Genomic DNA, 24,884 nt, shown 5'->3' with positions numbered 1-24,884 from the left:
GTAATGGCTACATTTCATTATATGTTTGTCAGACCCACAGAATGTACAACACAAGATGTGAACTCTAATGTAAACTATGGACTTTCATTAATAATAACGTGTATATGTCAGCTCATTAACTGTAATAAAATGTACCACAGGAATGCAAGATATTAATAACAGGAGGAAATGTATGGTAACTGTACTTTCTGCTCAATTTTTCTATGAAAACCTAAAACTGCTCTAAAAAAGTCCATTAATGGGACGCCTGGGTGGCTCACTTGGTTAAGTGTCTGACTCTTGATTTCAGCTCAGGTCTTGATCTCAGCGCCATGAGATAGAGCCCTGCATCAGGCTCTGTGCTGAGAGTGGAGCCTGCTTAAGATTCTCTCTTTCCTTCTCCCTCTGCCTCTCACTTGCATTCTCTCTCTCTTGAAAAAAATAGTCCATTAATTTAAAAAATCATTAAAGAAATCCAAATGCTACATTAGAAAATATTCATTTAATACAAAAGAAATGGGTGACGAATAGATTTGTACATTGGTAAGAACTCTGAGATCCTTTGAAACCCTCATCTAGTCTCAACTTTTTAGGCCAGAAGATACACCCAATTATCAGCAGGATACCACAAGCAAGGATACCACAAGCAAGTGGTCACCACTGTCCTTCTCTGTAACTGTTTCCAGCTCTGTAGTTGTAATTATCAGCAAGAGTGAATATCACAATCAAGTGGTCACCACTATCCTTCTCTGTAACTGTTTCCATTTCTCTACATGAGGATCAGTAAGCAGATTTCAGAAAGGCCCAGGCCATGGACCGCAGATCATAATCATGGAGAGGAATAAGGAAAGAACATGGCAACATAGTCAGACTTGTGACCATGTTATGCTTCACCTGAGCCCTTAGTTCCTAAAGAAGAGCTGCAGTTAAGGAAATCCCCATACCCTGTCATGGGAAACAGCTTTCTGCAAAGATCACTCTTCCCCATAAATCTGAGACAAAACCCACCATGCCGCTAAGTTCACCTATGACAAAGCCAGACACAGACCCATCAAATTTCCACTCTTTGCCTCTTAAAAGATGAACAGAACTGTTTGTCCTGATTCGGTGGAACAAAATGTTTGTTAACTAATGACCAAACTTTAGTTAAGCATCTCTCCCTCCCCTAAACCCTTGACCTACACCTGAGCCAACCTTAATGGTCCTTTCCAAGAATCAGCAGACTGCACCAAAGACATTTCTAACCAACTATCAACTATCTGATTCTATCACCTACTCCCCCACATCAGGTTCTTCCTAGCCCTGTTTACTAGCCCCTGTAAAAAATTCCCTTCTGGGATGCCTGGGTGGCTTAGCGGTTGGGTACCTGCCTTGGGCTCAGGTCGTGATCCCAGGATCTGGGATTGAGTCCTGCATCGGGCTCCCCATGAGGAGCCTGCTTCTCCCTCTGCCTATGTCTCTGCCTCTCTTCCTCAGTCTGTGTCTCTCATGAATAAATAAATAAATCTTTAAAAAAAATTCCCTTTGGTGTTATTTTTTTCTTCTTTTAAGTAATCTCTACGCCCATCATACAGTGGAGGCTCAAACTCACAACCTCAAGATCAAAAATCAAACACTCTGTGAGCCAAGCACCTCTGCCTGATTTTTTGACACCCTTGTAGATGTTAAGGTTGGAACACTCTCCTTATAGCAAAAGCCTCTCCTCTTATTGCAGTTATTCTTTTGAATGAAGTCTCTTCTTTAAGTCCAAATTTGTTTTTGCTTTTTTTTTTTTTTTTAATAGACTCTACTAGTTCAGCCCAGATGTTAGGGTCTAACTGAAATCAGCCAACACATCAATGAAAAAGTCACTTGAGTTTAATACAACTGCAGATTCATAACATTCTAACAAATCAGGGGAGCTATAAATTAATCAGCCCACCTCTCACCCATGGCAGGAAAAGTTCAGAAACAGCTCTGAATGGCAGATATTCTGCTGTGGATCAAACACCTCTGGTAACAGATAATGTGCTATCTCACAAGGCAACTTGTCTCACTATCAGAAAATTCTCATAACTAAGTTGACATCTCCATCTACATTCCAGCTACCCACAGGCACCAGTTCTGTCCTCTGAAATACAAAGAATGCCTAGGTTTCCTTCCAAATCTTCCAGCTGTCTGAAGGCAACTGCACCCCAGCTACTTCACGTCAGCATAAAATGCACCTGGCCTGTGGGGACCTTCTACCCTGTCTATGCAAAAGCAAAGACTAAATTCTGTCCACTTTTCTTTTTCTTTCTTTCTTTTTTTTTAAATCAATAGAGGCATGAAAGTCACATCTGGATTAAGTCCTACTAAGAAAAATAAGGAAAGAGGCAACATGCATCCACCAAGGGCTATCACTTTTGCTCATGAGGGGCCAGTCAGCTGAGACACTGCAGCCAGCTTTTCCTGTTGTTATGGAAACAGTGGCTCTGTGAGGCTTTTTCCCTTAAAAATACTGCACTGCTCCCATCCCCCAGTCTCCCCACTGGCCAGTGAGTCGATAAAAATCATGAGTGAGTATAGTCATCTACATTCCTGACATGAGTGGCAAGACTGGGACTAGACTATAAAACTTTTACCTCACCAGAACACTTGGGTAAAACAAACAACTGCTCCAAATTCTTCTAATACACTTGAATACTTGAGAAACTGCTAATCAATTTCTGAGAGGTCTGGCTATTAAATCCAACAGTTTAGTCACTATTCACTTGGAAATGTGTTGACAGCAAGAACTATATTTCACTGACCTTGGTCCTTCCCAGACCTGGCACCTTGAAGCATGTGGGATATTCGCTGAATTTACCCCCTATGAGAAAGCCTTTCCACCCTGCCTCTCCCAGTACCTTGTCCTTCGGCTGAAGAAGTCACCCTGGGAAGACCCTCAACTGTGAACTCTTCCAGTGGGTTTCACCAGCCTGAGGATAACTCTTTAGCCAGAGCTTCTGACCCCTCAGACTTCTGCAAACACACCAGCAGAGAAAGCTCATCTAAAACGGGATGGCTCAGGGAGTATAACGATGCCTTTGTGATTGAGGTGTAAGAAAATTGCTTTCTCTGGTTACAATGCATGTAATAATCCTAACTTTGCAAATTCCGGGCTGGTGTTTCTTTAGTAGTTGAGAAAAGATGCATCAGAGCTGGGTGGTTTTTTTTTATGCTGCCTTCAACTAACTCTCTAAACTCATTTATCACCTCAAACATCATCAACATCTCCAATTTTGTTCTAGTGAGTTAATTGCAAGGGACTTTTACAGTAATTTTTTTTAACACATTTTTAAAAAAATTTATTTATGATAGTCACAGAGAGAGAGAGAGAGAGGCAGAGACACAGGCAGAGGGAGAAGCAGGCTCCATGCACTGGGAGCCCGATGTGGGATTCGATCCCGGGTCTCCAGGATCACGCCCTGGGCCAAAGGCAGGCGCCAAACCACTGCGCCACCCAGGGATCCCTACAGTAACTTTTATCTTAGAAAAATGCTTCCTGATTTTTAAATTTCTGGCCATCCATGATCAAACACTGAACAAGCGCTAGAGAAGCATGTGTATCTTCTGTTATTGAAGTTATCAGAGCCCCTTAAGAAGAAATCTTATGTATAAGATAAACATTACACACAAATTTTGTATGCCACATGTAATATACAACAAGTATTTCTTTTTTTTTTTTTTTTTTTTTTACAACAAGTATTTCTAATCCAGAGAAGAATAAAATGCAAAAGCTTGTGCTGCAAAAGATGTTATGTACGTATGCTCATGGAATTTGCTAGATTCTGACAGGTGACAGCAGAGTGGAAGAACGACTCCTTCATGAGACATCTATCTCAGGAAGTTAAGCAGAACCTACAGAACATGGCTTCTGTTTCCTCAGCACTTGCATCCAGCTCTTGACAGAGCCAATACTGACAACACAGTCGCCAAACACTTTCTTTGGTTATTGGTCAACAGAGAATCTTTGGCTCCAGTCAAGAATACTACTGCTCTTTTGTGTTTCTTACACATGTCACTTTGGCAGTCAACTGTTCAACAGACACACTGCTGGTGCCTCCATCTGTCAATGCAACTTTGACAATGTAGCTCCAGGATGATAACCAGAATATACATGTACATGTCTATATATATATGAACACACAAAAATACATACACAACTAGGGAAGTACCAATTAGGTACTGAGTTTCACATTGGTCTCACTCAGATTACTGCTGATGTAGCTCAAACAGCAAGGGACTGACTATGCTAGGAATATAAGCCTGGGACAGTAATGATGTTTCATTTGTTCTTTCTCTGTTTATTTAGGCCCAGACAATTCTTTTTCCTTTCACTTCCCATAAATAGCTATGAAGTCCAATGGAATCTGTTTCATGTATCTCTCATTCACTTGACAACTAATGGTTCTACACTTAGGGATACCAAGTCTGATGCCATGGCTGTCTTCCTGAGGCATATTAGTCTTAAATGAGGCATATATATAAATAAAGAGGTAATTTCAACACAGCCAGGTGAATATGTTGGTAGGTGAGCACCAGTTCAGGGTGTTACAAGAGAGAGCTCAGAAAAGGAAGGACACCTGGTTCACACTTAAAGGTGTCAGAGTTTTGGGGGAGAAAAAATACTTGAATCTACCTCATCTCTTCATTCCATCCATTAATTCAGCACAGATTCAGGACCTTTTTCTTGCCTGGACACTGTCTATTCTTCTGATTGCTTTTTTTGCCTTTAATATCACCTTTGACAGAAACCCTCATGCTCAAGATAAAAAGCAAGCTTCACAAAATAGGGCTCTTTGTAATATGGATTCCCATTCATTTCACCAGACCTCTGCATGCTACCATATTTAAGAGATATAGAACCACCCCCATTTCTGAAGTGTCCTATACTCAACATGTCTACCTGGAACACCTTTTCCCTTGTGCTTCAAGGCTAGATCAAGCCTTATTTTTTTTTTAAGAAGCCTTCCCTGACTACTTAGTCTGGGAGAGGCACCTGTTTTGAAATGTATTTTAAAATTATCCTAGACATCATAACAGTGTGATATTAAGTAGGTGCTATTTAAGTTTAGGCTTCAATGTAGAGACATGAATTCCCAAAAGCAGCTACTAAAAAGTCCTTTGGCTATTTATTACTGACCAATAGCTAAAATTTTGCTCGTTAGGTCCAAGAATCCAGAAATTTTTCTATTGGTGAAATTAATGTCTTGTTAATCAGAATGGTAAACATGAGTGATGGGCTCTCAAAAATAAAAGGTCCTTGAATATATGTATCTATCTCCTGAATAAAATATTTTAGAAACCAGATCATGCCAATTCTTGCATGGACAGTGAATAAGTCTGCACCTGATCACTTAGGAAAGCCACCTGGGGCCATCTATGTGTAGTCACTGGCTTTGAAAATTTCAGTTTGTCTGATGCTGATTACAAGAGTAGGAGAATCCTACCTATGTAACATTGCTACACCCCTGATAGTGGTCAGACACCTAAAATGACAAAGAGCTAGGTCATTACCAAGTTGAAATAGGTTATATGAATCTATTTCTAAATGAGTATTTAATAAACACCTTTAATTATGGCAGGATTTGCTTTCATTATAATCTAGTAACAAAGCTTGAGGGGAGGAGCTAAGTATTTCTCAAACTTCTTCATTGCACTTTTTACCATAAGAACATAAGAGTCATATTAAGTCCACTTAGTCATCCCCAATCAGCCTCTCCTCTGTGCTCTTGTGTACCTGTGCACTTTCCATGGCATGTGTCAAACTGTATGGTAATTGTCAGTTTACATGTCCACCTTCCCAATAAGTGCTGAGATCCTTGAGAACAAAGTCTGTGTTTTTCATCTCTGTAGTCCCTTAACTCAGTGTCTACATAAAGAAATACTTGCTGAATGGACAACAATACAAAGTAGCAATAATAAAATGACAGCATATCTAACTAAGATTGGGGGATGTGTGTTTTAACATTAGTTTCAGTAATACCTGAGTCCTTACTATGTGTCAATAATTTACCAGGTACTTAGCTGTGTGTCAAACACAGTATTAGGCCCTCATATAGTATCTTGTTTAATTTTCAGGATACTTCTGAGAGGCAGCACTATCATTTACAGTAAAGGAAGCAGAGAGGCTCCACTAGGGGCACCTGGGTGGTTCAGTCGGTTAGGCATCTGACTCCTGATTTTGGCTTAGGTTATGATCTCAGGGTTGTGAGATCCAGCCTTGCACTGGGCTCCACACTGAGTGTGGAACCTGCTTAAGATTCTCTCTCTCCCTCTCCTTCTGCCCTTCCACTTTCCCTCTCTCCTTATCTAAAAAAAAAAAAAAAAAGTTATTCAGATCAATAAGCACAAGAGTCAATCTTTAAACTCATGTCTGGTTGAATCGAAAGCATGTTTTTAACCTCTACTTTAGAAGTGTCCACAGCTAACACTTGAAAGCAAAAAAAATCTCCCTCTGGATTCCAATTTCCTCCTCTGTTTACGGAGAGTGAGCAGGTGCCTTGTACCTCCAGCCCCCCACTCCCTCACAGTGTGATGGTTCCAGGTGGTAGCAAACATCGCCTCAGTTGGCCTGGCCTTGCAGTCCTGACAAAAATGGAAGAGATTTTCCTGGGCAGCATGTAATAAGGCTTTTCGGATAACAGATTTTATTTTTATTCTTTTTTTCTTTTAAAACCATTTCAGGGGATTCTACAGGCAGAGAAAAGGGACCCATTTCCGGCACAGTGCTTTGAAGCTAGAACCTGCTGATAGTTAACACAGCTAGCAGGTTGTTATTTTTGTTCTACAATTCTTCACTGACATGGATGCTGACTGAAATTATAAAAAGGGCAAGAAAAGAAAACCTACATCCAGGGATACTTCAACTGTCAGAAAAATAAAAGTGGTAAAAGAGAACAGTAAAAATGTCAGCTTGTTTACCACATTTCAACTGCACTGTTGCAGCTGTATATAGAAAAGGATTTTAGCGGTTCTCTTGACATCATCTGAGAATTGCTCAATTGACAGACTCATACTCTTTCTGTGCTACAAAGTTTACAGTCAGGGATTGAAGTGGCAGAGTTCCATCCCACAAGTATTTATTGAGCACTTGTTTATGCAGTATGGAACGCTAATATCTTGGGCCAGTTTTCTTTGAGCACAGCTGTCTGGAGGGAAAGAGAATATATTAGACTAGCCTCCTTATAATATCTTTCACCTACTACCACTCACTGATCACGATACCCACCTGGTAAAGAGGATGGGAATTCTAGAACAATGAAAGTTCTCAGTTGCCAGGAGACTGATGGTAGGCCCAACCCCCCATGTGGCTTCCTAGAGAGCCAAGGGATTCTGGTAATATGTCATAAAGGCTTCCAATCAGAAATACCTTTGGTGGCATTAAGGTGATTAAAAAATCATTGCATTTTTGAGAAAATTGTTCAACAGAGGAGAATAAACACACAAAAGGAGGAAGGTGGGTTTGTATCTTTAAAACTGATCTTCTAGAAATGAGCAAAGGAAAAAAAAAAAAAAGACAAACCAAGAAACAGATTCTTAACTATAGAGAACAAACTGATGGTTACCAAAGGGGAGGTGAGTGTGGGGAAGGGTGAAATGGGTGATGGGGATTAAGGAGTGCACTTGTCATGATGAGCACTGGGTGATGTATGGAAGTGTTGAATCACTATATGGTACACCTGAAACTAATATAACTATGTTAGCTATACTGGAATTAAAGTAAAAATGTAATAAAATTTTTAAAAACTCACCTTCTTAACAGTAGAATCTCCTTTGGATGGATGACAAGGAGGAGACATTTTTACCTAGAATAAAAGGCAAACACTTTAATATCCTCTTAGTTATAATCTAGTTTTATTTGACCCATACTCAAAATAACTCAACTAGAATTGGTATAACTGAGATAAAACAGACATTTTCAGAGGAACAATGAATAGACTTTTTTTTGTTAAGTTGCTTTGAAACTTTTCTGGAGATCAAAAGTCAATAGTTAGCCAAGATAAAAATATGAGTAGGGTAAGAAAAGTCTGGAACAGATGGTACAGACTGGTTTCAACTGAATGGTGAGGAACCAAATAGATACAGATCTTTGTTGACAATGTTAATCAACCGACGCAATATGCAATACTCAGTATTTCTCGCAGAGGCCAACTCAAAGTATCCTTTGTGATAAATTACCCCTTTTAAGCAAGACATGCACAAGAGAATGTGATAAAATAGTAAAAGATTTAGAAAAAGTATTGGTCAAACCATAATAAAAGGATATTTAGTTCAAGAAGAAGACTGGTGGTATAGGGATATCTTGAAATATTTGAGGGTTGAAAGAGATTGTCAGATCCGAAAAAAGAGCAAGACTCAATGTTACCTGCAAAAACTATTTTAAAGGTAAGGGCACAAATAGGTTACAAGCAAAAGAATTGCAAAGATATACTATGCTAGCACACTAGATTTCAGAGCAGAGACTATTACCAGGGATAAAGAAGATCATTTAATAATAATAATAAGGGGGTCAATTCATCAGGAGGACACACAATCCTGGATATCTATGCATCTAATACCTTAAAAATACATGAAGTAAAAATTGATAGAATTGAAAGGAGAATAAGTATAGTCAGAGATTTCCATACCACTATCTCTTAATATGTTGGAGAAAAGTAGGCAGATATTCAGAAAGGATTTAGAAGATTCACACAATACAATTAACTAACTAGATCAGTTGGACATTTATAGAACACTCCACCCAGCAAAAGCAGAATACATATTTTTTCAGGTGTACATGGACCACTTACCTACGCAGACTATTTTGTCTCAATAAAATAATTATCAATACATTTAAACAGATCCAAGTCATACTAAGGAAAGTTCTCTGGTAACAATGGAAATAAATTAGACTCAGTAACAGAAAGTTACTTCCCAAATATTTAGGAACTAAGTAACATTTTTAAATAACCCAAGGGTTAAAGAAGAAATCAAAAGGAAATTAGATCCTAGAAACACACAATCTACCAAGAATGAGTCATAAAGAAACAGAAAATCTGAATAGCCAACAACTAGTAAGAAGACTGAATCAGTAATCAAAAGCCTCCCAGGTCCAGACAACGTCACTGGTGAATTCTACCATCGGTTCAAAGAATTAACACCAATCCTTCTCAAACTCTCCCAAAAAATTAAAGAGAAGGGAACACTTGCAATCTCACTGTAGGAGGTCAGTATTACCTTATATCAAAGCCAGACACGGACACTATGAGAAAAGAAAATTACAGGCCCACATCCCTGATGAACAAAGATGGAAAATCCTCAACAAAATACTAGCAAACAGAATTCTACAACATATTAAAAGGATCATACACCATGATCAAGTGGGATTTATCCCTGGAATGCAAAGATGCTTCAACATGTACAAATCAATAAATGTGACACTTAGATTAAGAGAATTAAGGGAAAAAACCCTGACATGATCATCTCAATCAATGCAGAAAAATTCTTTGCCTTTTCATGACAAAAACACTCAATAAACTAGGATTAGAAGCAAACTACCTCAATATGATAATAGCCGTGTATAAAAAAACCCACAGCTAACAATGAACAATCAGAAAAGGAAATTAAGAAAACAGTTCCATTTACATCAGCACCAAAATGAATAAAATACTTAGGAATAAACTTAGCCAAGGAGGGCAAAAGATTTGTACACTAAAAACTATAAACTGTTGCCGAAAAAATTAGGGGAGACAAAGATAAAAAGAAAACATCCTGTATTCCTGGTTTGGAAGACTTGTTAAGATGTCCACACTATCCAAAGCATTCTATAAATTCAAGGCAATCCCTATCAAAATCCCAGTGGCACTGTAGCAGAAAGAGAAAAATCCATCCTAAAATTCATATGGAACCCTAAATAGCCAAAACAGTCTTAAAAAAGACCAATGTTGGAGTCCTTACACTTCCTAATTTCTAAACTTACTACAAAGCTACAGTAATCAGAATTGTGTTACTATGATAAAGAAATACAGACCAATGGAATAGAAAGACCAGAAATAGAGCTTCATGTATAAGGTCAAATGATTTTTGACAAGGATACCATCAAGACCATTCAGTTGAGGAAAGAATAGTCCTTTCAAAAAATGGTGCTAAAAAACTAGATATCCATATGCAAAAGAATAAGGTTAGACTTTTACCTTACACCATATATAAAAATTCAAAGTGGATCACAGACCTAAATGCAAAAGCTAAAACGATAAAATTCTTTAGAAGGAAACACAGGGAAGTTTCATGACATTGGATTTAGCAATGATGTCTTAAAGATGACACCAAAGGCATAAGTGACAATTAACAAAAAAAATAGACAAACTGGACTGCATCAAAATTAAGAACTTTTGTATACCAAAGGACACTTAGAAATATAGTAAAAAAGCAACTCATCAAATGGAAGAAAATATTTGCAAATGACATGGGACAAATATCCAAAATAAGGAATTAGGTATCCAGAATATACAGAGAACTCTTAAAACTTAACAACAAAATTTTTTTTCCAAAAAACCCCATCAAAAACTGAGCAAAGGACTTGGAATATTTCTCTAAAAGTACAGCCAATAAGCACAAGAAAAGATGCTCAACACCATTAGTCATTCACAAAATGCAAGTTAAAAACACAGTTGAGATACCTACTAGAGTAGTTGAAACCAAAAAGACTGTACCTAGAATGTGGAGGAATTGGAGCCCTCGTACAATGCTGGTAGGAGACTAAAACGGTACATCCACTTTGGAAAGCAGTTTGGTAGCTTCTTAAGATGATAAACACACATTTGCCATATTTGTCAATGATTCCATTCCAAAAGTATTTACCCAAGAGAAATGAAAGTATATGTCCATACAAAGACTTAAACACAAATCTTCAAAACAACTTGATCTTTAACAGCCAGAAACTGGACAGCCAGAAACACTTAATATCAACAGGTGATATAATAAACACATCATGGTATATGCACTAAATCGAAATACTACTCAGCAGTAAGAAGAAATGAACTCTTACAACAACATGGATGAGTCTTAAATAACTATGCTAAGAGAAAGAAGACAGATCAAAAAAGTCTACTTACTGATGGTTCCATTTATCTAAAATTCTAGAAAATGCTAATTAATCTATTTTAACAGAAAGCCAACTGATGGTTACCTGGGAATAGAAGGGAGAAACTGAGTAAGTTTTTAGTAGTGACAGGGTCAGTATCTTGATTGTAGTGATGGATTCAAGGATACATACATATTGGTACACTTTATGTACATGTAATTTATTTCATCAGTTATACTTTAATAAAGCATTTAGAGAAATCTGTAGGATCAGTTAAAACAGTGCTTAGAGGAAGAAATTTACAGCTTTTTATACTATACTGGAGAATAAGAAAGGCTTAAAATGAAGGACCTTTGCTTCCAATTTAACAAGCTAGGAAAAAAGTAAAACCAAACTAAGTAAAAAAGAAGGAAATAAGGAGAAAGAAATCAAAAGAAATCAAACAGAACACTAGAGAAAATTAACAAAGCCAAAAGTTGGTTCTTTGAAAATATCAAAAAGACTGTTATTTAGATTAATCAAGAGAATAAATCAGTATCAGCAATGAAAGATATATTACTACATACTGTAATACACACATTTAAAAGAGGCTATTATGAATAATTTTATCTCAATAAATTTGACATTTTTTTTAGGGAGGGGAGAGGCAGAGGAAGAGGGAGAGAGAGAATCTTAAGCAGGCTCCATACCCAGTGCAGAGACTGATCTGGAGACACTGGGATCACAACCATTAAATGAAGAGTCGGATGTTTAACAGACTGAGGCACCCAGGTGCCCCAAATGTGACAAATTAAAAGGACATGTTCCTTGAAAAACAACTTATAAACACAGACCCAAGATGAAACAGGGAATATGAATGACCCTATATTTATTAAGGAAATTTAATCTTATCTAATTGTCTCTTAAAATGCCAAGTCCACATGGTTTCACCACTGAATTCTAGTAAATATGAAGTACACAGAGATTAATATCTGAAATTAGAAAATCGACTTACTAGTTTACAAGGAAAAATATAATCCTGTTGCAAGCAGTTCAACAGACAGTAGATAGGATCAGTCTAGGATGATGTAGCAGAGGTACTAAGCAAATAATTGGATTCAAGTCCCTTCAATTCTGACAGTCTAATTCTAAGAGCCTCTAGTACATATGATGATGACATTTTCTATCACTGTGGCACCACGCTATTCAAAAGGACCATGTTGCAGCCTTTTTTTTTTTTTTTTTTCTTTTTTCCTTTCTCCTCTGACTTTCAGAATAACTTTAGAAAACATACCTCAGCTCAGAGGTTGAAACTGCTGGCTGTTCAGACTGTCCTTTTGGTTTTAGCAGGTCTGCAAAAATTAGACTTGACAGTCTTTGCTTTAACATACCATGACATTAATACTCTGGAATTCACTCCAGATGTATGATGTAGCTTGCTAAACAAGATCCAATTTTAACTCCTGGTATGTTCTTTTTGAAAAGGGAGAAAATAGATTTTCAAAGCAAAGTAGATATTTAAGCTTAAAAAATGACCTCATGAAAGAATCTGCAGATTTTTAAAAACAAGCCAAGAACTAGATATAATGCTGGACAATTTATCTGAGAAAGCTGTTCTCTGGAGATTAAGTTAGAGAGTGTTTGAAGTGGCAACAGAAATGGTTCAGCATCGTTCATGAAAGGTCTTATTTTTCATTTAACAGGATTCCTTCTGGAAATGCCTCAGGCAATGCAGCTTGAAAGAGGCACTTTAAATCCAGGTGTGCAGACACTAGATCTGGGGATATGGATGACATATTAAGCTTAATAATGCTAAACTTTTGTGGTCTTTGTTAATGATTTCTGACTTAGAGAAGCAATGTGATCTGAAGTTTAATAGCAATAGGAATACTTCCTTATCACTTTTTTTTAACAAGCCTTGATTGTCCTGATTACAAAAGGAATGTATGTTCATAGTAGAAATTTAGAAAATACTAAAAAGCAAAACGAAATAAAAATCACAACATGATTGCACAGCAATAACTACTATTAACATTTGGAATCATAGCATTTTGTGATCTTTCCATGTTCCCTGTTGAAAATGTTTATTTCACCATATCTATATTCTTCTACAACATGATTTTCTTATTAAGCAGTCCCTTCATTGCATAGATATACCATAACTAATTTCACCAACTACTAGAAGGCTATTAGGACATTTAGGTTGTTTTCAAATATTTTTAATTTAAAATTAAAGTGTTATTTCCGTTGCACACATAAGTCCCTGCTTCAAAGGGTGTAGGACATTTAAAAATACATATTGGCAATTTTTCTCCTGACAAAGAAGATGGATCCACAACACTTTTCCTAGAATTCAGAAATCCCAAAAACTCGAAAACAAAAAAAAATTTTTTTAAAGCTTTTGGCACTGAGAGCAAAACCTGACCTGAAGTGAAGTAAGGCTATTTATAGTCCTTATTTATCCCACATATTATGGGATGCTGCCCTAGACCCCATTGGAAATGTTCTATAATAACAATGTATGTGATATTACCTTTCTTTGGGAACTTCAAAGATGACATTTTTTTTTTTTTTTTTTGAGAAGTCAGCCAGAAACTTCTGCTTGCTTGCTAAACAATATTTCTTCATACTTTGTTTGGAACTTAAAATTGTTTAGCAGAAAGGCTGTCTGATACAGGTTACCCTGCCATTCCCAAAATTGGAATTCTGTATTACTTTCTTCAAATACTTTTTCTGTACAACTCCTACCCCTACTTCCTCCAGGTCTCCAATTACAGGTGTATTTTGCAATCTGAAGTTGTTCATAGCTGACTGCTGCTCTATTCATTTCTTTCCAGCCTTTTTTTTCTGTGTTTGATTTGGAAAATTTCTGTTCTGTATATTCAAGTTCACTAATTGTTTCTTCTGCTATGTCTGTTAAATGGTTAGTCCCATCCAGTATGCTCTTCAGCTCAGACATGGCAGTTTTCATCTTTAGATTTCTATTGACTTTATAACTTCCACATCTCTATCAAATATGTCTAGTCTCTCCTCTAGTTTCTTGAACACATGGACTACAATTTATAATAACTTTAACGTTCTTGTTTACTAATTCTATCATCTGTGCCATTTCTGGGTCTGTTTCAATGGACTAATTTTTTTAAAGACAATTTTTTAGAGCAGTTTCAGGTTCCTCGCAAAACTGAGAGGAAGGTCCAGAAATACTGCATACACCCTATGCTTCCACCCACACAATGCCTCCCCTGTTATCCACATCCCTTACCAAAAGGGTACAGTTGCTACAACTGATGACACATTACACTGACACATCACCATCACCCAAGTCCACAGTTTATATTAGGGTTTGCTTTTGGTGGTGTGCCTTCTGTGGGTCTGGACAAATGCATAATGACATATGTCCACCACTATAATATTATACGGAGTATTTTCACTGTCTGAAAAGTCTCTGTGTTCCATTTATTCATCCCCTAGTCCACTCTCCTTGCTAGCTCCTGGCAACCACTGATGTTTTTACTGCCTCCATAGTTTTGCCTTCTCCAGAATGTCATATAGTTGATTTTTTCCCTCCTCTTTATGACTTGTATTTTTCCTGCTTTCTTGATCAAATGCCAGACATTGTGAATTTCACCTTGTTGGGTAAAATGCTTTTGTAATCCTTAACATATTCTTGAACTTTGTTCTGGGATGTGGTTAAAATGCTTGGAAATAATTTGGGGCGCCTGGCTGGCTCAGCGGGAAGAGCCTATGACTCTTCATCTCAGGGTCATGAGTTCAAACCTGTATATTTGGATATACAGATTACTACAATAAAAATAAACTTATGAAAGTACTTGGAAATAATTTGATCTTTTTCAGGTTTTGTGTTTAAGCTTTGTTAGATGGGATCAAGACAGCAGTTGGTCTAGAATTAACTTCTACCCCAATACTAAGGTTAAGGTAGGACTTAGTACTCAGTGCTGCCTTGTGAAGTATGCAGTGTTCCAGGCTGGCTCTGTGTGAATCTGGGGCACTGCTATCTCTAATCCTTCTGTGTAGTTCTTCTGGCCTTGAGTGTACTATTTCCTCACACGGTGCACAGTATTCAACTTAAGATGGAAAGTTGTCTTCTGCAGATCTCTGGGGCTCCTTAGGGGAGCTCTTTCCTGTCCATACTCTGTTCTGTCAACTCCAGCCACCTTTGGTCCCTGGACTCCTGCTCTGTCTCCTCAGCTCAGACTGCTGAGCCCTGCCTCAGTTTTCCATCCCTGTGCCAGGGCTTGGAAACTTTCTGTGGCTGTATGCTAGGGATGAACCTAGCTAGGTCTTATATTATTTGTTTCTCTTCTCTCGGGAGTCATACTCCCTCACTGCTGGATGTCCAATATCTTGAGAACCACTGTTTTATATATGGTGCCCATGTTCCCCCAAGAAACTCCAAATGAATCCTGTCAGATGTTGATGTCCCTATATTATCTTCTAAAATCAAATTCCAGAATAAAAAAAAAAACCCTCAATTCTGAAACCTATCTGATTTGTATAAGGGATTGCAGACTTGTAGTAATACGCACTCCCACTAGTAATGCATAAAGTGTCTCTTTACATCCTTATCAATATAAATGCATATGTATTTTGAAATGTATGACAGTTTATTGTATATTTTTTAAAATTTGCCAGTTCAACTTTAAAAAATGGCATGATATTGCTGTGTTGATTTGTATTTCACTGGTAAAGTTGAATATTTTTCATATTTCACTGAATGATATAATTTTTTTCTTCTTTCTTGCAATTGAATTCTCTATAGCATTCAATTTTTTTTAATATATTTTTTAAAGATTTTATTTATTTGAGAGAGAGAGAGAGTGTTGAGAGAGCACAAGCAGGGGCAGTGGCAAAGGGAGAGGGAGAAGCAGACTCCCCACTGAACAGGGAGCCTGATTATGACCTGAGCTGGAGGCAGATGCTTAACTGACTGAGCCTCCCAGGTGCCCCAAACGATATAGTTTTTAAATGTTATTTGCTCACATTCCCATCAAGTCTTTAGCTCTACACATAAAGACTAGAAACACTCTTTGGGTACTATTGTTATCCTCTGGTCTCCTGATGCAAGCTTTTTCTGGGTCAAAGGGAAGTGAGCCAATTTCCAGGGTGTTAAGTATCTGATTTTTAACCCACTCTGGCAGTGGTGACGACAGAGCTGCTCACAGAGATGTGGCTATCTATCCATTTCTTACAATCACAGTAAATGGATCATAGCAGTCCCTGGCTTGAAACCCTTCAAAGTCTCCTACTACTTTAAGCATCAAAAGTCAACTCTTCAGCAGACCTTCCAGGCTCTTCCAGACATGGCCCACCTGCCTCTTCAACCTCATTCCTTGCCACACACCCCCCTTTAGTTTCCCTGTTCCAGCCACTCATCTATTTGCAGTTCCTAAACAAGCCAGTCCCCTTCTCAGTTCCTCTGGGCTTGCTGTTCTCTTGCTTGGAACAGTCTTCACGTAGCTGGTGCCTTCCTATCTTCCAGATCCTAGCTTAAATATCACCTCTGCAGATGGAGACTCCCTAACCAAAGTTGGTTTCCCCTCAGGATATTCTTCACATAACATTCTATTCTTTGCCCTAATAGCACTTACAAGCTTTCACAATTTGGAATTACAAATTTGATATAGTTTGTTTACAATTTAATTATTGTCTAGCTCTCTTCCTAGATGGTAAGCTACATAATGGTAGGAAATATATTTTCTGTTTTGGGGGGAGAGTTGTTCAATAATGTATATTTAGTCTCAAGAATATAGCATTTGGCCCAAATGAATCACTTAAAACTAGGATATAGTAACAATATTACTGAAAAATGAGCAAAAGTCTCCTCAAAGAGATTCATTTAAATTAGAATCATCTGTCACCTCTCTGTACTTCTAAGATATATTAACCCTCATTTAACTTGTAAATTTAAGTTATAGCATACTCTTTTGAGAAATGCTTCTATTTCCAAATACTGAAATTTCATTGTTTAGCATTTAATTTTCATCTAATATGTTTATAATGGGGAACTAACATTCTCTAAAAATGGACAAATGAATACAAGGCATTAATACCAGTGTTCCAATTTCATTAAACAGCCTGTAAACCAAATCTCTAATTTATAGTAGGAATTCAAACTAAATAAGCAATGGACAATCATTAACAGAAAATTATGACCAGTGAGCACAAATAAATGTCACTTATTGAATAATTTCTTGGAAGTTATAAATATTTCCCTCTGACATTATTTGTAAGTCTACTCTAAGAGATAAAACATTTTCTTGGGATCCCTGGGTGGCTCAGCGGTTTAGCGCCTGCCTTCAGCCCAGGGCGTGATCCTGGAGTCCCGGGATGGAGTCCCGCATTGGGCTCCCTGCATGGAGCCTGCTTCTCCCTCTGCCTGTGTCTCTGCCTCTCTCTCTCTCTCCCTCCCTCTGTGTCTCTCATGAATAAATAAATAAAATCTTAAAAAAAAAACAAAAAAAAAATTTTTTCTTAGATAACTCTAAAAAAAACTCCAAGTACCAAGAAAAGTATCAGCTTATTTAATTCTTTCCTATTCTGATTATTAAAAGATGAAGAGGTGGCTATATGTTTATTTCCAAGCTCCTTCTCCTCAGATATTTACCATTAGGAAAAAAAAAAAAAAAAAACACTTTGATATTTGACTAATGTATCTGCCTTTCTACCAACAAGAGATGATTTAGCCAACTCTGTAAAGATATCAAGCAATACATTATAAAACTTTCTTATGAGTCTCTAAATGCTGTTTTTTTAAGTTTTAAAAGGAACAGCAATTTTAATGTTAATGGCATATAAAATGTGTTAGCTTCGGGGTACTCAGTTGGTTGAGTGACTCTTGAGTTTGGCTCAGGTCATGATCTCAGGGTCTTGGGATTGAGCCTCAAGTTGGGCTCCCTTCTCAGTGCGTCTGTTTGAGGGTTCTTTCTCCCTCACCCTCTGTTCCTCCCTCCACTCACGTGCTCCGTCTTCAAAATAAATAAAAATTTAAAAAAGTGTTAGCTTATACCAGTTCTCAAGAATTCTAAGCCCTGTTAATAATATAATGTTAAAACTACAATCTAGTAAATATTGTTATGTTTCCTTGAATTTACATGCTGCCTGTTGATCAAGAATTATTTTAAAAATGAATAGCAAGTTAATTCCTTCTACTGCTCATCAGTGTGAATGAAGATGGTTATTTGCTACTATAAATTTAATAAAGAAATAAGCAAAGAAAATTTAATAACCCAAGAAAAGTATTACATTATATACTATATACGAATAACATTTGTTGAGAAAATACAGTAGAATGATAAGTACTTCAGTTGAAATTAATTTTTCCAATGTAGTTTGTTGTAGGTAATACATAAGTGAAAGCAAAATAGAGAATCACATAGATTTGCAAGGTCTATTTGTGGATCTAAACATTTCAGATTGAGCTGTTGTAAAGCTGAGGCAAGGAGAGGAGATAAGGAAGGAAAGAAACTTGAGTCATTTTTCCCACTTGTAAGAAATAAAAGTAGTTATTCCAGAAAAGAGCAGACTTTCTAGGGGAGTAACTCCCATCATGTCTGTGCAGATATACTGTTGGGAAGCAACTAATATGTCACTTATTGCTATATATACTGATTAGTTGTGCAAAACAGAAATGAAGTAAGGAGCACAAGAAGACAGGCCTTATTCAGCAAAACCATAATTTTGTGGGTAACTGTTGCATCTTGTTGAGCTGAAGTCAGAAACAGAACAAGTAAAAAATTACCACATTTGGAAAAGAATGAAACAAAAACTGATTTGACTGAAGGATCATGTTACAGAGGCAGTGAGAAGGTTCAAATGCATTCAGTATCTCCTGGGAGTAGACAGCCAAACTCAGCTTGAAAACAAACAAACAAACAAACAAACAAAAACAAAAAAAACAAACTCAGCTTGATATTGGAGTCACTGAGCCCCTCGCCTCCTCCGTTTTCCTCCTTGTTTTGGTTAGGAACTTAATGACCATAGTTGATAGGTTTTTCAAAGGAAATTAATTGAACAAAGTAAAACTTTCATGAAATAAATTTTTTTTTTTTAAATTTTTGTTTTATTTATGATAGTCACAGAGAGAGAGAGAGGCAGAGACACAGGCAGAGGGAGAAGCAGGCTCCATGCACCGGGAACCCAACGCGGGACTCGATCCCAGGTGCCCAGGATTGCGCCCTGGGCCAAAGGCAGGCGCCAAACCGCTGCGCCACCCAGGGATCCCTCATGAAATAAAATTTAATAAAAGCTATCACATAATTAGCATTTTTAATTTTCTTGTAATTAAAAATGGAATGGCTCACACATGGTAAGAACTTTTAATTAGCAATATGGTATGGATGTATTTTAAAAATCAGCTTTACCAGGTTTCCATAAAGCCAGAATGCTAAAAATAGAACAGAGTGGAGTCAGGAAAACTGGGGGTGATGATAATCCCATACAAATTGAGTTCAAATACTGGTCTCCCTGGTCTGAGCTACATATAGTTCCATCAGCTGTAAAATAGGGAATATATCACTCTCATAAAATTGTGAAGATTAGTATAAACACATCTACAGCATATATATGATAAATTTCATTTTCTCTTTCCTTGTGTTATGAATCTACTAGATCTTTTTACACTTAGTAACAAAAATAAGAGACACAGACAACTAGAAGAAAATTGAAGAAATCCGTATGATTCGAGAATCACTGCTTCATTATTAGGAAGTATCAAAGATTTCCAAGAGGATCTGACCAAAAATCTGACTGAAGTTTCCTAAACAAGGAAAAGGTTGAGTCATCTCTCCTCCCTTCCAGAATGGGGTAGCCTCAGATAGCTTAAAAATAAAGCTGCCTTTGACATGTAGGCCCAATTTCAAGATAATTCCCCTTTTCTAGGTACTTCCTGAGAGAGGCAGGAAGAAAATCAGTGAAACAGATTACTGTCTTTGTTCACTGTATGAGGTGTGTGGATGTGGCTACAAGGCAACCAGGTTGTATAAATGGCTTCAAAATTCAACACCCATTTAGGAACAAATTCTCAGCCAAACACAGAATAAAAAAGAACTTCCTAAAACATGATATAAAGGTTACACACAGAAAGTCTGTATTTAACATTACGCTTAATAATGAAAAAATGAACACTTTCCCCCTAAAATCAGTACCAGGCAAAAAAAGTTTATTCTCACCATTCCTGTTCAACACTATACTGAAGGTCAATGCAATAAGGCAAGAAAAAGAAATAAAAGGTGTAAGATTGGAGAGGAAGAAATAAAAGTCCTTATTTGCATATGATATGATTGTCTATGTAGAAAATACCAAAGAATCTATTTTAAAAAATACTAGTACTAACAAATAAGCTTTGTAAGGTCAATGGTCACTAGACACAAGGTCAATATACAAAAAGTAAGTTGTATTTCTATATTCTGGCAATAATTTAGAAAGTGTAACATAAAACAGTAAAATATGGACTATATCAAAGGTCATTATAGAAACAAATCTTAGAAACAAAATATTTAAGATTTACATGCCAAAAACTACAAAACACAGGTGAAATAAAAAAGATTGAAATAAATTGATAGATATACCATGTTGATGGACTGAAAGACTCATTATTAAAATATTAACTCTCCCCAAATTGATAGATCAATAGATCTACAACAATCCCAAAAAAATCCCAGCATGACTTTTTTTGGGAGAAATTGATAAGCTGATTTTAAAATTTATATGGAAAAGCAATGGAATTAGAAAAGCCAAATGTAACTAAAAGCAAAGTTGGAGAACTTATACTACCTGATATTCACATTTACTATAAAGCCACAGTACTGGAGAAAGGATAGATATATAGATCTATAGATCAATGGAAGAATAGAAAGTCAAGAAATAGACCTATACATACATAGTCAATGGATTTTTGACTAAGATACAAAGGCAATTCAATGGATATACACATGCAAAAAAACCCCCCAAAAACACAAACACTAATCCTTATCTTGTATCCTATTAACAAATAACTCAAAATGGATCTGTGGTTGCCAGGGACTGAGAGAGTAGGGGAAAGCTTGACTACAAGGAGATATGAGGGACATCTAAGAGTAGGTGATAATATTACTTTATATTTGATTGTAAAGATGACTGTAAAACTTGTGGAAGGTAAATTTTACTGTTTGTCAATATGTATTAAAATACGTAATTATATACATAAAACATAATTCTATTTTTTTAAAAAAGGCTTTTAAAAAGGGCGTATTTTAGCTGCTGAGGACTGTCTAGAAAGAAAGAAAACTTTAATTAGTAATATCCAAGCAATCATAGGTATACAATCACAAGTTGGTTTATGAATAGGATGTAAAAGAGGAAAAAAACTAAAATGCCCCAAGACGTGACTTAAGTATTTACATAAATAATGGTTCTTCCATCTGCATTTGGATTCAGCTTGGAAACATGCTGGATATCACAAGACCTGTCTTTCCTTCCCTAAATACAAATAAGGAAGCATTTTTGATGATTAGTTAATAAAATTTTCAATCTGGAAACCACACTGAACATCTTTACCTACAAAGTCCTGCCAAAGTCTCGTAATTCAACAATTCTTATTCTCAAGTCTGTTCTTTGTTTATTGCTTCCTATCTCAGTTAATGGTACCATCATCCATCAGTTGTTCAAGTAAGAAATCTAGGTACTATTTTTTACTCCTCCCTCTTACAGCCCCATCCAACAAATTTAGGACCAAGCTCTGATAATTCTTTGAAATATAACATCTCTGCTATGAAGCAGAAAAGAGCATGGAACTAGAAGTTGCATGTGACTGGATGAGAGCATGAAAAAAAGAGTGGTCTGAGATGCACCTGATGAGGTTGCAGGGACCATATTAACTATTTTGATGTTTGTGTACATCTGAAACACATCTCAAATATGTAGTATTTTCTCCATCCCAACTTCTATCATTCTAGTACAAGTTACCACTTATTTCCTCTAAATTATTTCAATATTCTTGGGTCTCCTTACATTTGTTCTTACTTCCCTTTCAATTCATTTTCTACACTGCAGATAGAGTGTTCTAAGAATACTTCTCTGGAAAAAAAATGCTATTCTGATCAGATAATCTTCCTTCCTTAAAACCCCACAGTATCCTGTTTCTGTAGCACGAACATGAAAGTAATTAATATGATTCCTTTTTTACCACAGCAGCCTCACCTCATACCGCTCACTCTCTCATATTCTTGACCTAATTATGCTCAACATCTAGTTTCACAGCAGAGATGCTATGTTTTTTCTATCTATATTGTTCCCTGGGCCTAGGGTATCTCTCCTTCCACCTACCATTGCACTTAAATTTGTCTAGCTTACTTCCCTTTTCCCTTAAGGGGCAGCTAACATGACACTTCCAGGAAGCCTTCCAAGATTCCCCACATTGATTAAGTCTACTCATTATCTGCTCTTATACAGCATAGTTCATCTGCAAATACTTGTGGCATAATAAAAAATATATATATTTGGTCTTTGTCCCTGGTTTCTGGTACATAGCTCCTTAAACTCTTAGAATCTCTGGAGTGGTTAGAGTGCCTTCTGTATGCTAAAGAGATGACTAGTGTCCATGGACCCCTAGGTAGCTTCAGGTTGTGAACATTCAGCTCTACCATCCCTGTCTGACCTACCCCCTCAATTTTTGGGGAGGGGAGAGGGCTAGAGATGGAGTCTAATTACCAATGGCCAATGATTTAATCAACTGCATCTATATAATGAGACATCTGCAGAAACTCTGAAATGGCCAGGTTCAACGTTTTGAGTTGGTGAACACATTGAGGTGGTGGGAAAGGACATGGAAGCACCCTTCTCCCCTCCATACCTTGCCCTGTGTATTTTTTCCATTTGGCTGCTCCTGACTTGGATCCTAAGTAAATGTAAAGCATTATCCTAAGTTCTAGGAGTTACTCTAGTGAATTATCGAACTATTAGGGGGCTGATCACGGGAACCTCGGAATCTGCCAAGTCAGAAGGGTGGGTAACTGCAGCATTCCATTTGCAACTGGTATTTGAAGTAAGGGCAATCTTGTGTGAATGAATCCTTAGGCCTGTGGAATCTGACGCTAATTCCTGGTGGTTAGTGTCAGAAGTGAATTACTGGACACCTAGATGGTGTCCAGGGTATTGACAGAATTAGTGTCAGACTTGGTGTTGGAAAAGATTCCACATATTTGGCGTCAGAAAGAACTTGAGAATATACTCAAAATTTGTTCATAACTTCACTGATCATATATCCTACAAGATAAAATGTCTTGTCTACCACTGTATCCCTGGTACTTAGCACAGTACCTGACACATTGTTCCATACATACTGGATGAATGTAAATGAATGCCTACCACCAGAATATACAAATTCTGAACTGGAAGAAGCTAAGCCAAAGTTCTTTTCTGGGTTTACTTCTAAAACAGCGCTGAAAGCTGATGAAACCATGAGAAAATCGACAGGTTCAACTTTTCACTAAGTGATATTAAAGCCAACTACAGGGAGGGGGCCCAGGAAGGATTAAGAAACAGCAAATGTGACACTTCTTCTCACTCTGAAGAAGAAATAAATTGAGAACAGAATAATGATCAAGTCATAGCAGCTAGCAACTGTTCCTCCTCTTCACTGGGCCCATCGTGTTGCCACATTCCGTTCTCCCACAAGTTATTAGGCAGTAGAGTTCAACTGCATTACTGCTTGATTAAGAAGAAGAAAAGAAAGGCTGTAAAATGAACAAAAGTTGTGACGGCTGGGTGCCTCAGTTAAGTGTCTGTCTTCAGCTCAGGTCATAATCCCAAGGTCCTAGGATCAAGCCCTGCACTGGGCACCCTGCTCAGTGGGGAGCCTGCTTCTCCCTCTCCCTCTGCTACTCCCCCCTGCTTTTGCTCTCTTGCTCTGTCAAATAAATAAAAATCTTAGTAAAATAAAATAAACAATGTATCTACTCCATTAGTCAGACTCCAAAGGCAATGAAAAAATTTCAAATGAACAAAAGAACATGAAGTTCTTTAAAGTTTCTTTAAAGAAAGTCACCCAGCTGAGAAAACCATGTACAGAGCACATGTCTATTTACTTTGTCCACTGGCCCCATTTAAGAGTGACAGCTCTGCACGCTTTAGCACACAGGTACTGTTAGTACTACAGCATTTGTACTTGCTGTCCTCTTACTCTGTTAAAGGGTCTTCAGTGGACTCATCGGTGTACATTCGCCCTGTTCAACTAGATCTTAAGCTTTTTAAGGGCAGAAAATGTCTACTCTTGCTCTTAAATCCCTGTTTTAAAATGTGGGGCAAAGAGGAGAAGCTCTTTAAATACTGAATGGGGGGGGAGGGGCAAGATGGCGGAAGAGTAGGGTCCCCAAATCACCTGTCTCCACCAAATTACCTAGAAAACCTTCAAATTATCCTGAAAATCTATGAATTCGGCCTGAGAATTAAAGAGAGAACACCTGGAATGCAACAGTGAGAAGAGTTCAGCGCTTCTATCAAGGTAGGAAGACGGGGAAAAAGAAGTAAAGAAACAAAGGCCGTCCAAGGGGGAGGGGCCCCGCGAGGAGCCGGGCTGAGGCCGGGGCGAGTGTCCCCAGGACAGGAGAGCCCCGTCCCGGAGGACGCAGGAGCTGCACCGACCTTCCCGGGGGAAAGGGGCTCGCAGGGAGGTGGAGCAGGACCCAGGAGGGCGAGGATGCCCTCGGGCTCCCTGGGACAGTAACAGAGGAACTGCGCGCCCAGGAGAGTGCGCCGAGCTCCCTAAGGGCTGCAGCGCGGGCGGCGGACCCGGAGCAGCTGGGGGGGGGGGGGGGGCTCGGGCGGCGGCTCCGCGGAGGGGGCTGCGCGGCCTGGGAGCAGC

At 37.8% G+C, this 24,884-nt stretch overlaps 1 protein-coding gene and 1 long non-coding RNA gene across 3 annotated transcripts in view; one reads left to right on the top strand and one right to left on the bottom strand.

Annotated features, from left to right (window-relative positions):
- Positions 1-24,884, bottom strand: part of VPS8 (VPS8 subunit of CORVET complex) — a 268,885-nt gene that overhangs the window by 26,910 nt on the left and 217,091 nt on the right. The window contains 1 exon segment of the mRNA XM_025451499.3: positions 7,737-7,790. Coding sequence (XP_025307284.3) covers positions 7,737-7,790 — 54 coding nt within the window.
- LOC125754293 (uncharacterized) overlaps positions 7,285-24,884 on the top strand; it is a 176,151-nt gene continuing 158,551 nt past the window's right edge. Inside the window, exon 1 of one of the 2 annotated variants that reach the window (XR_007408098.1) lies at positions 7,285-7,441. This is a non-coding gene — a long non-coding RNA (uncharacterized LOC125754293). The remainder of the gene's footprint in view (positions 7,442-24,884) is intronic. The other variant, XR_007408097.1, reaches the window with a different exon arrangement.

This window comes from Canis lupus, chromosome 34 (assembly GCF_003254725.2).
Source record: "Canis lupus dingo isolate Sandy chromosome 34, ASM325472v2, whole genome shotgun sequence".
NCBI lineage: Eukaryota > Metazoa > Chordata > Mammalia > Carnivora > Canidae > Canis > Canis lupus.
The sequence above is the reverse complement of the archived record's forward strand: the minus strand, read 5'-3'. Positions and strand labels throughout refer to the sequence as shown.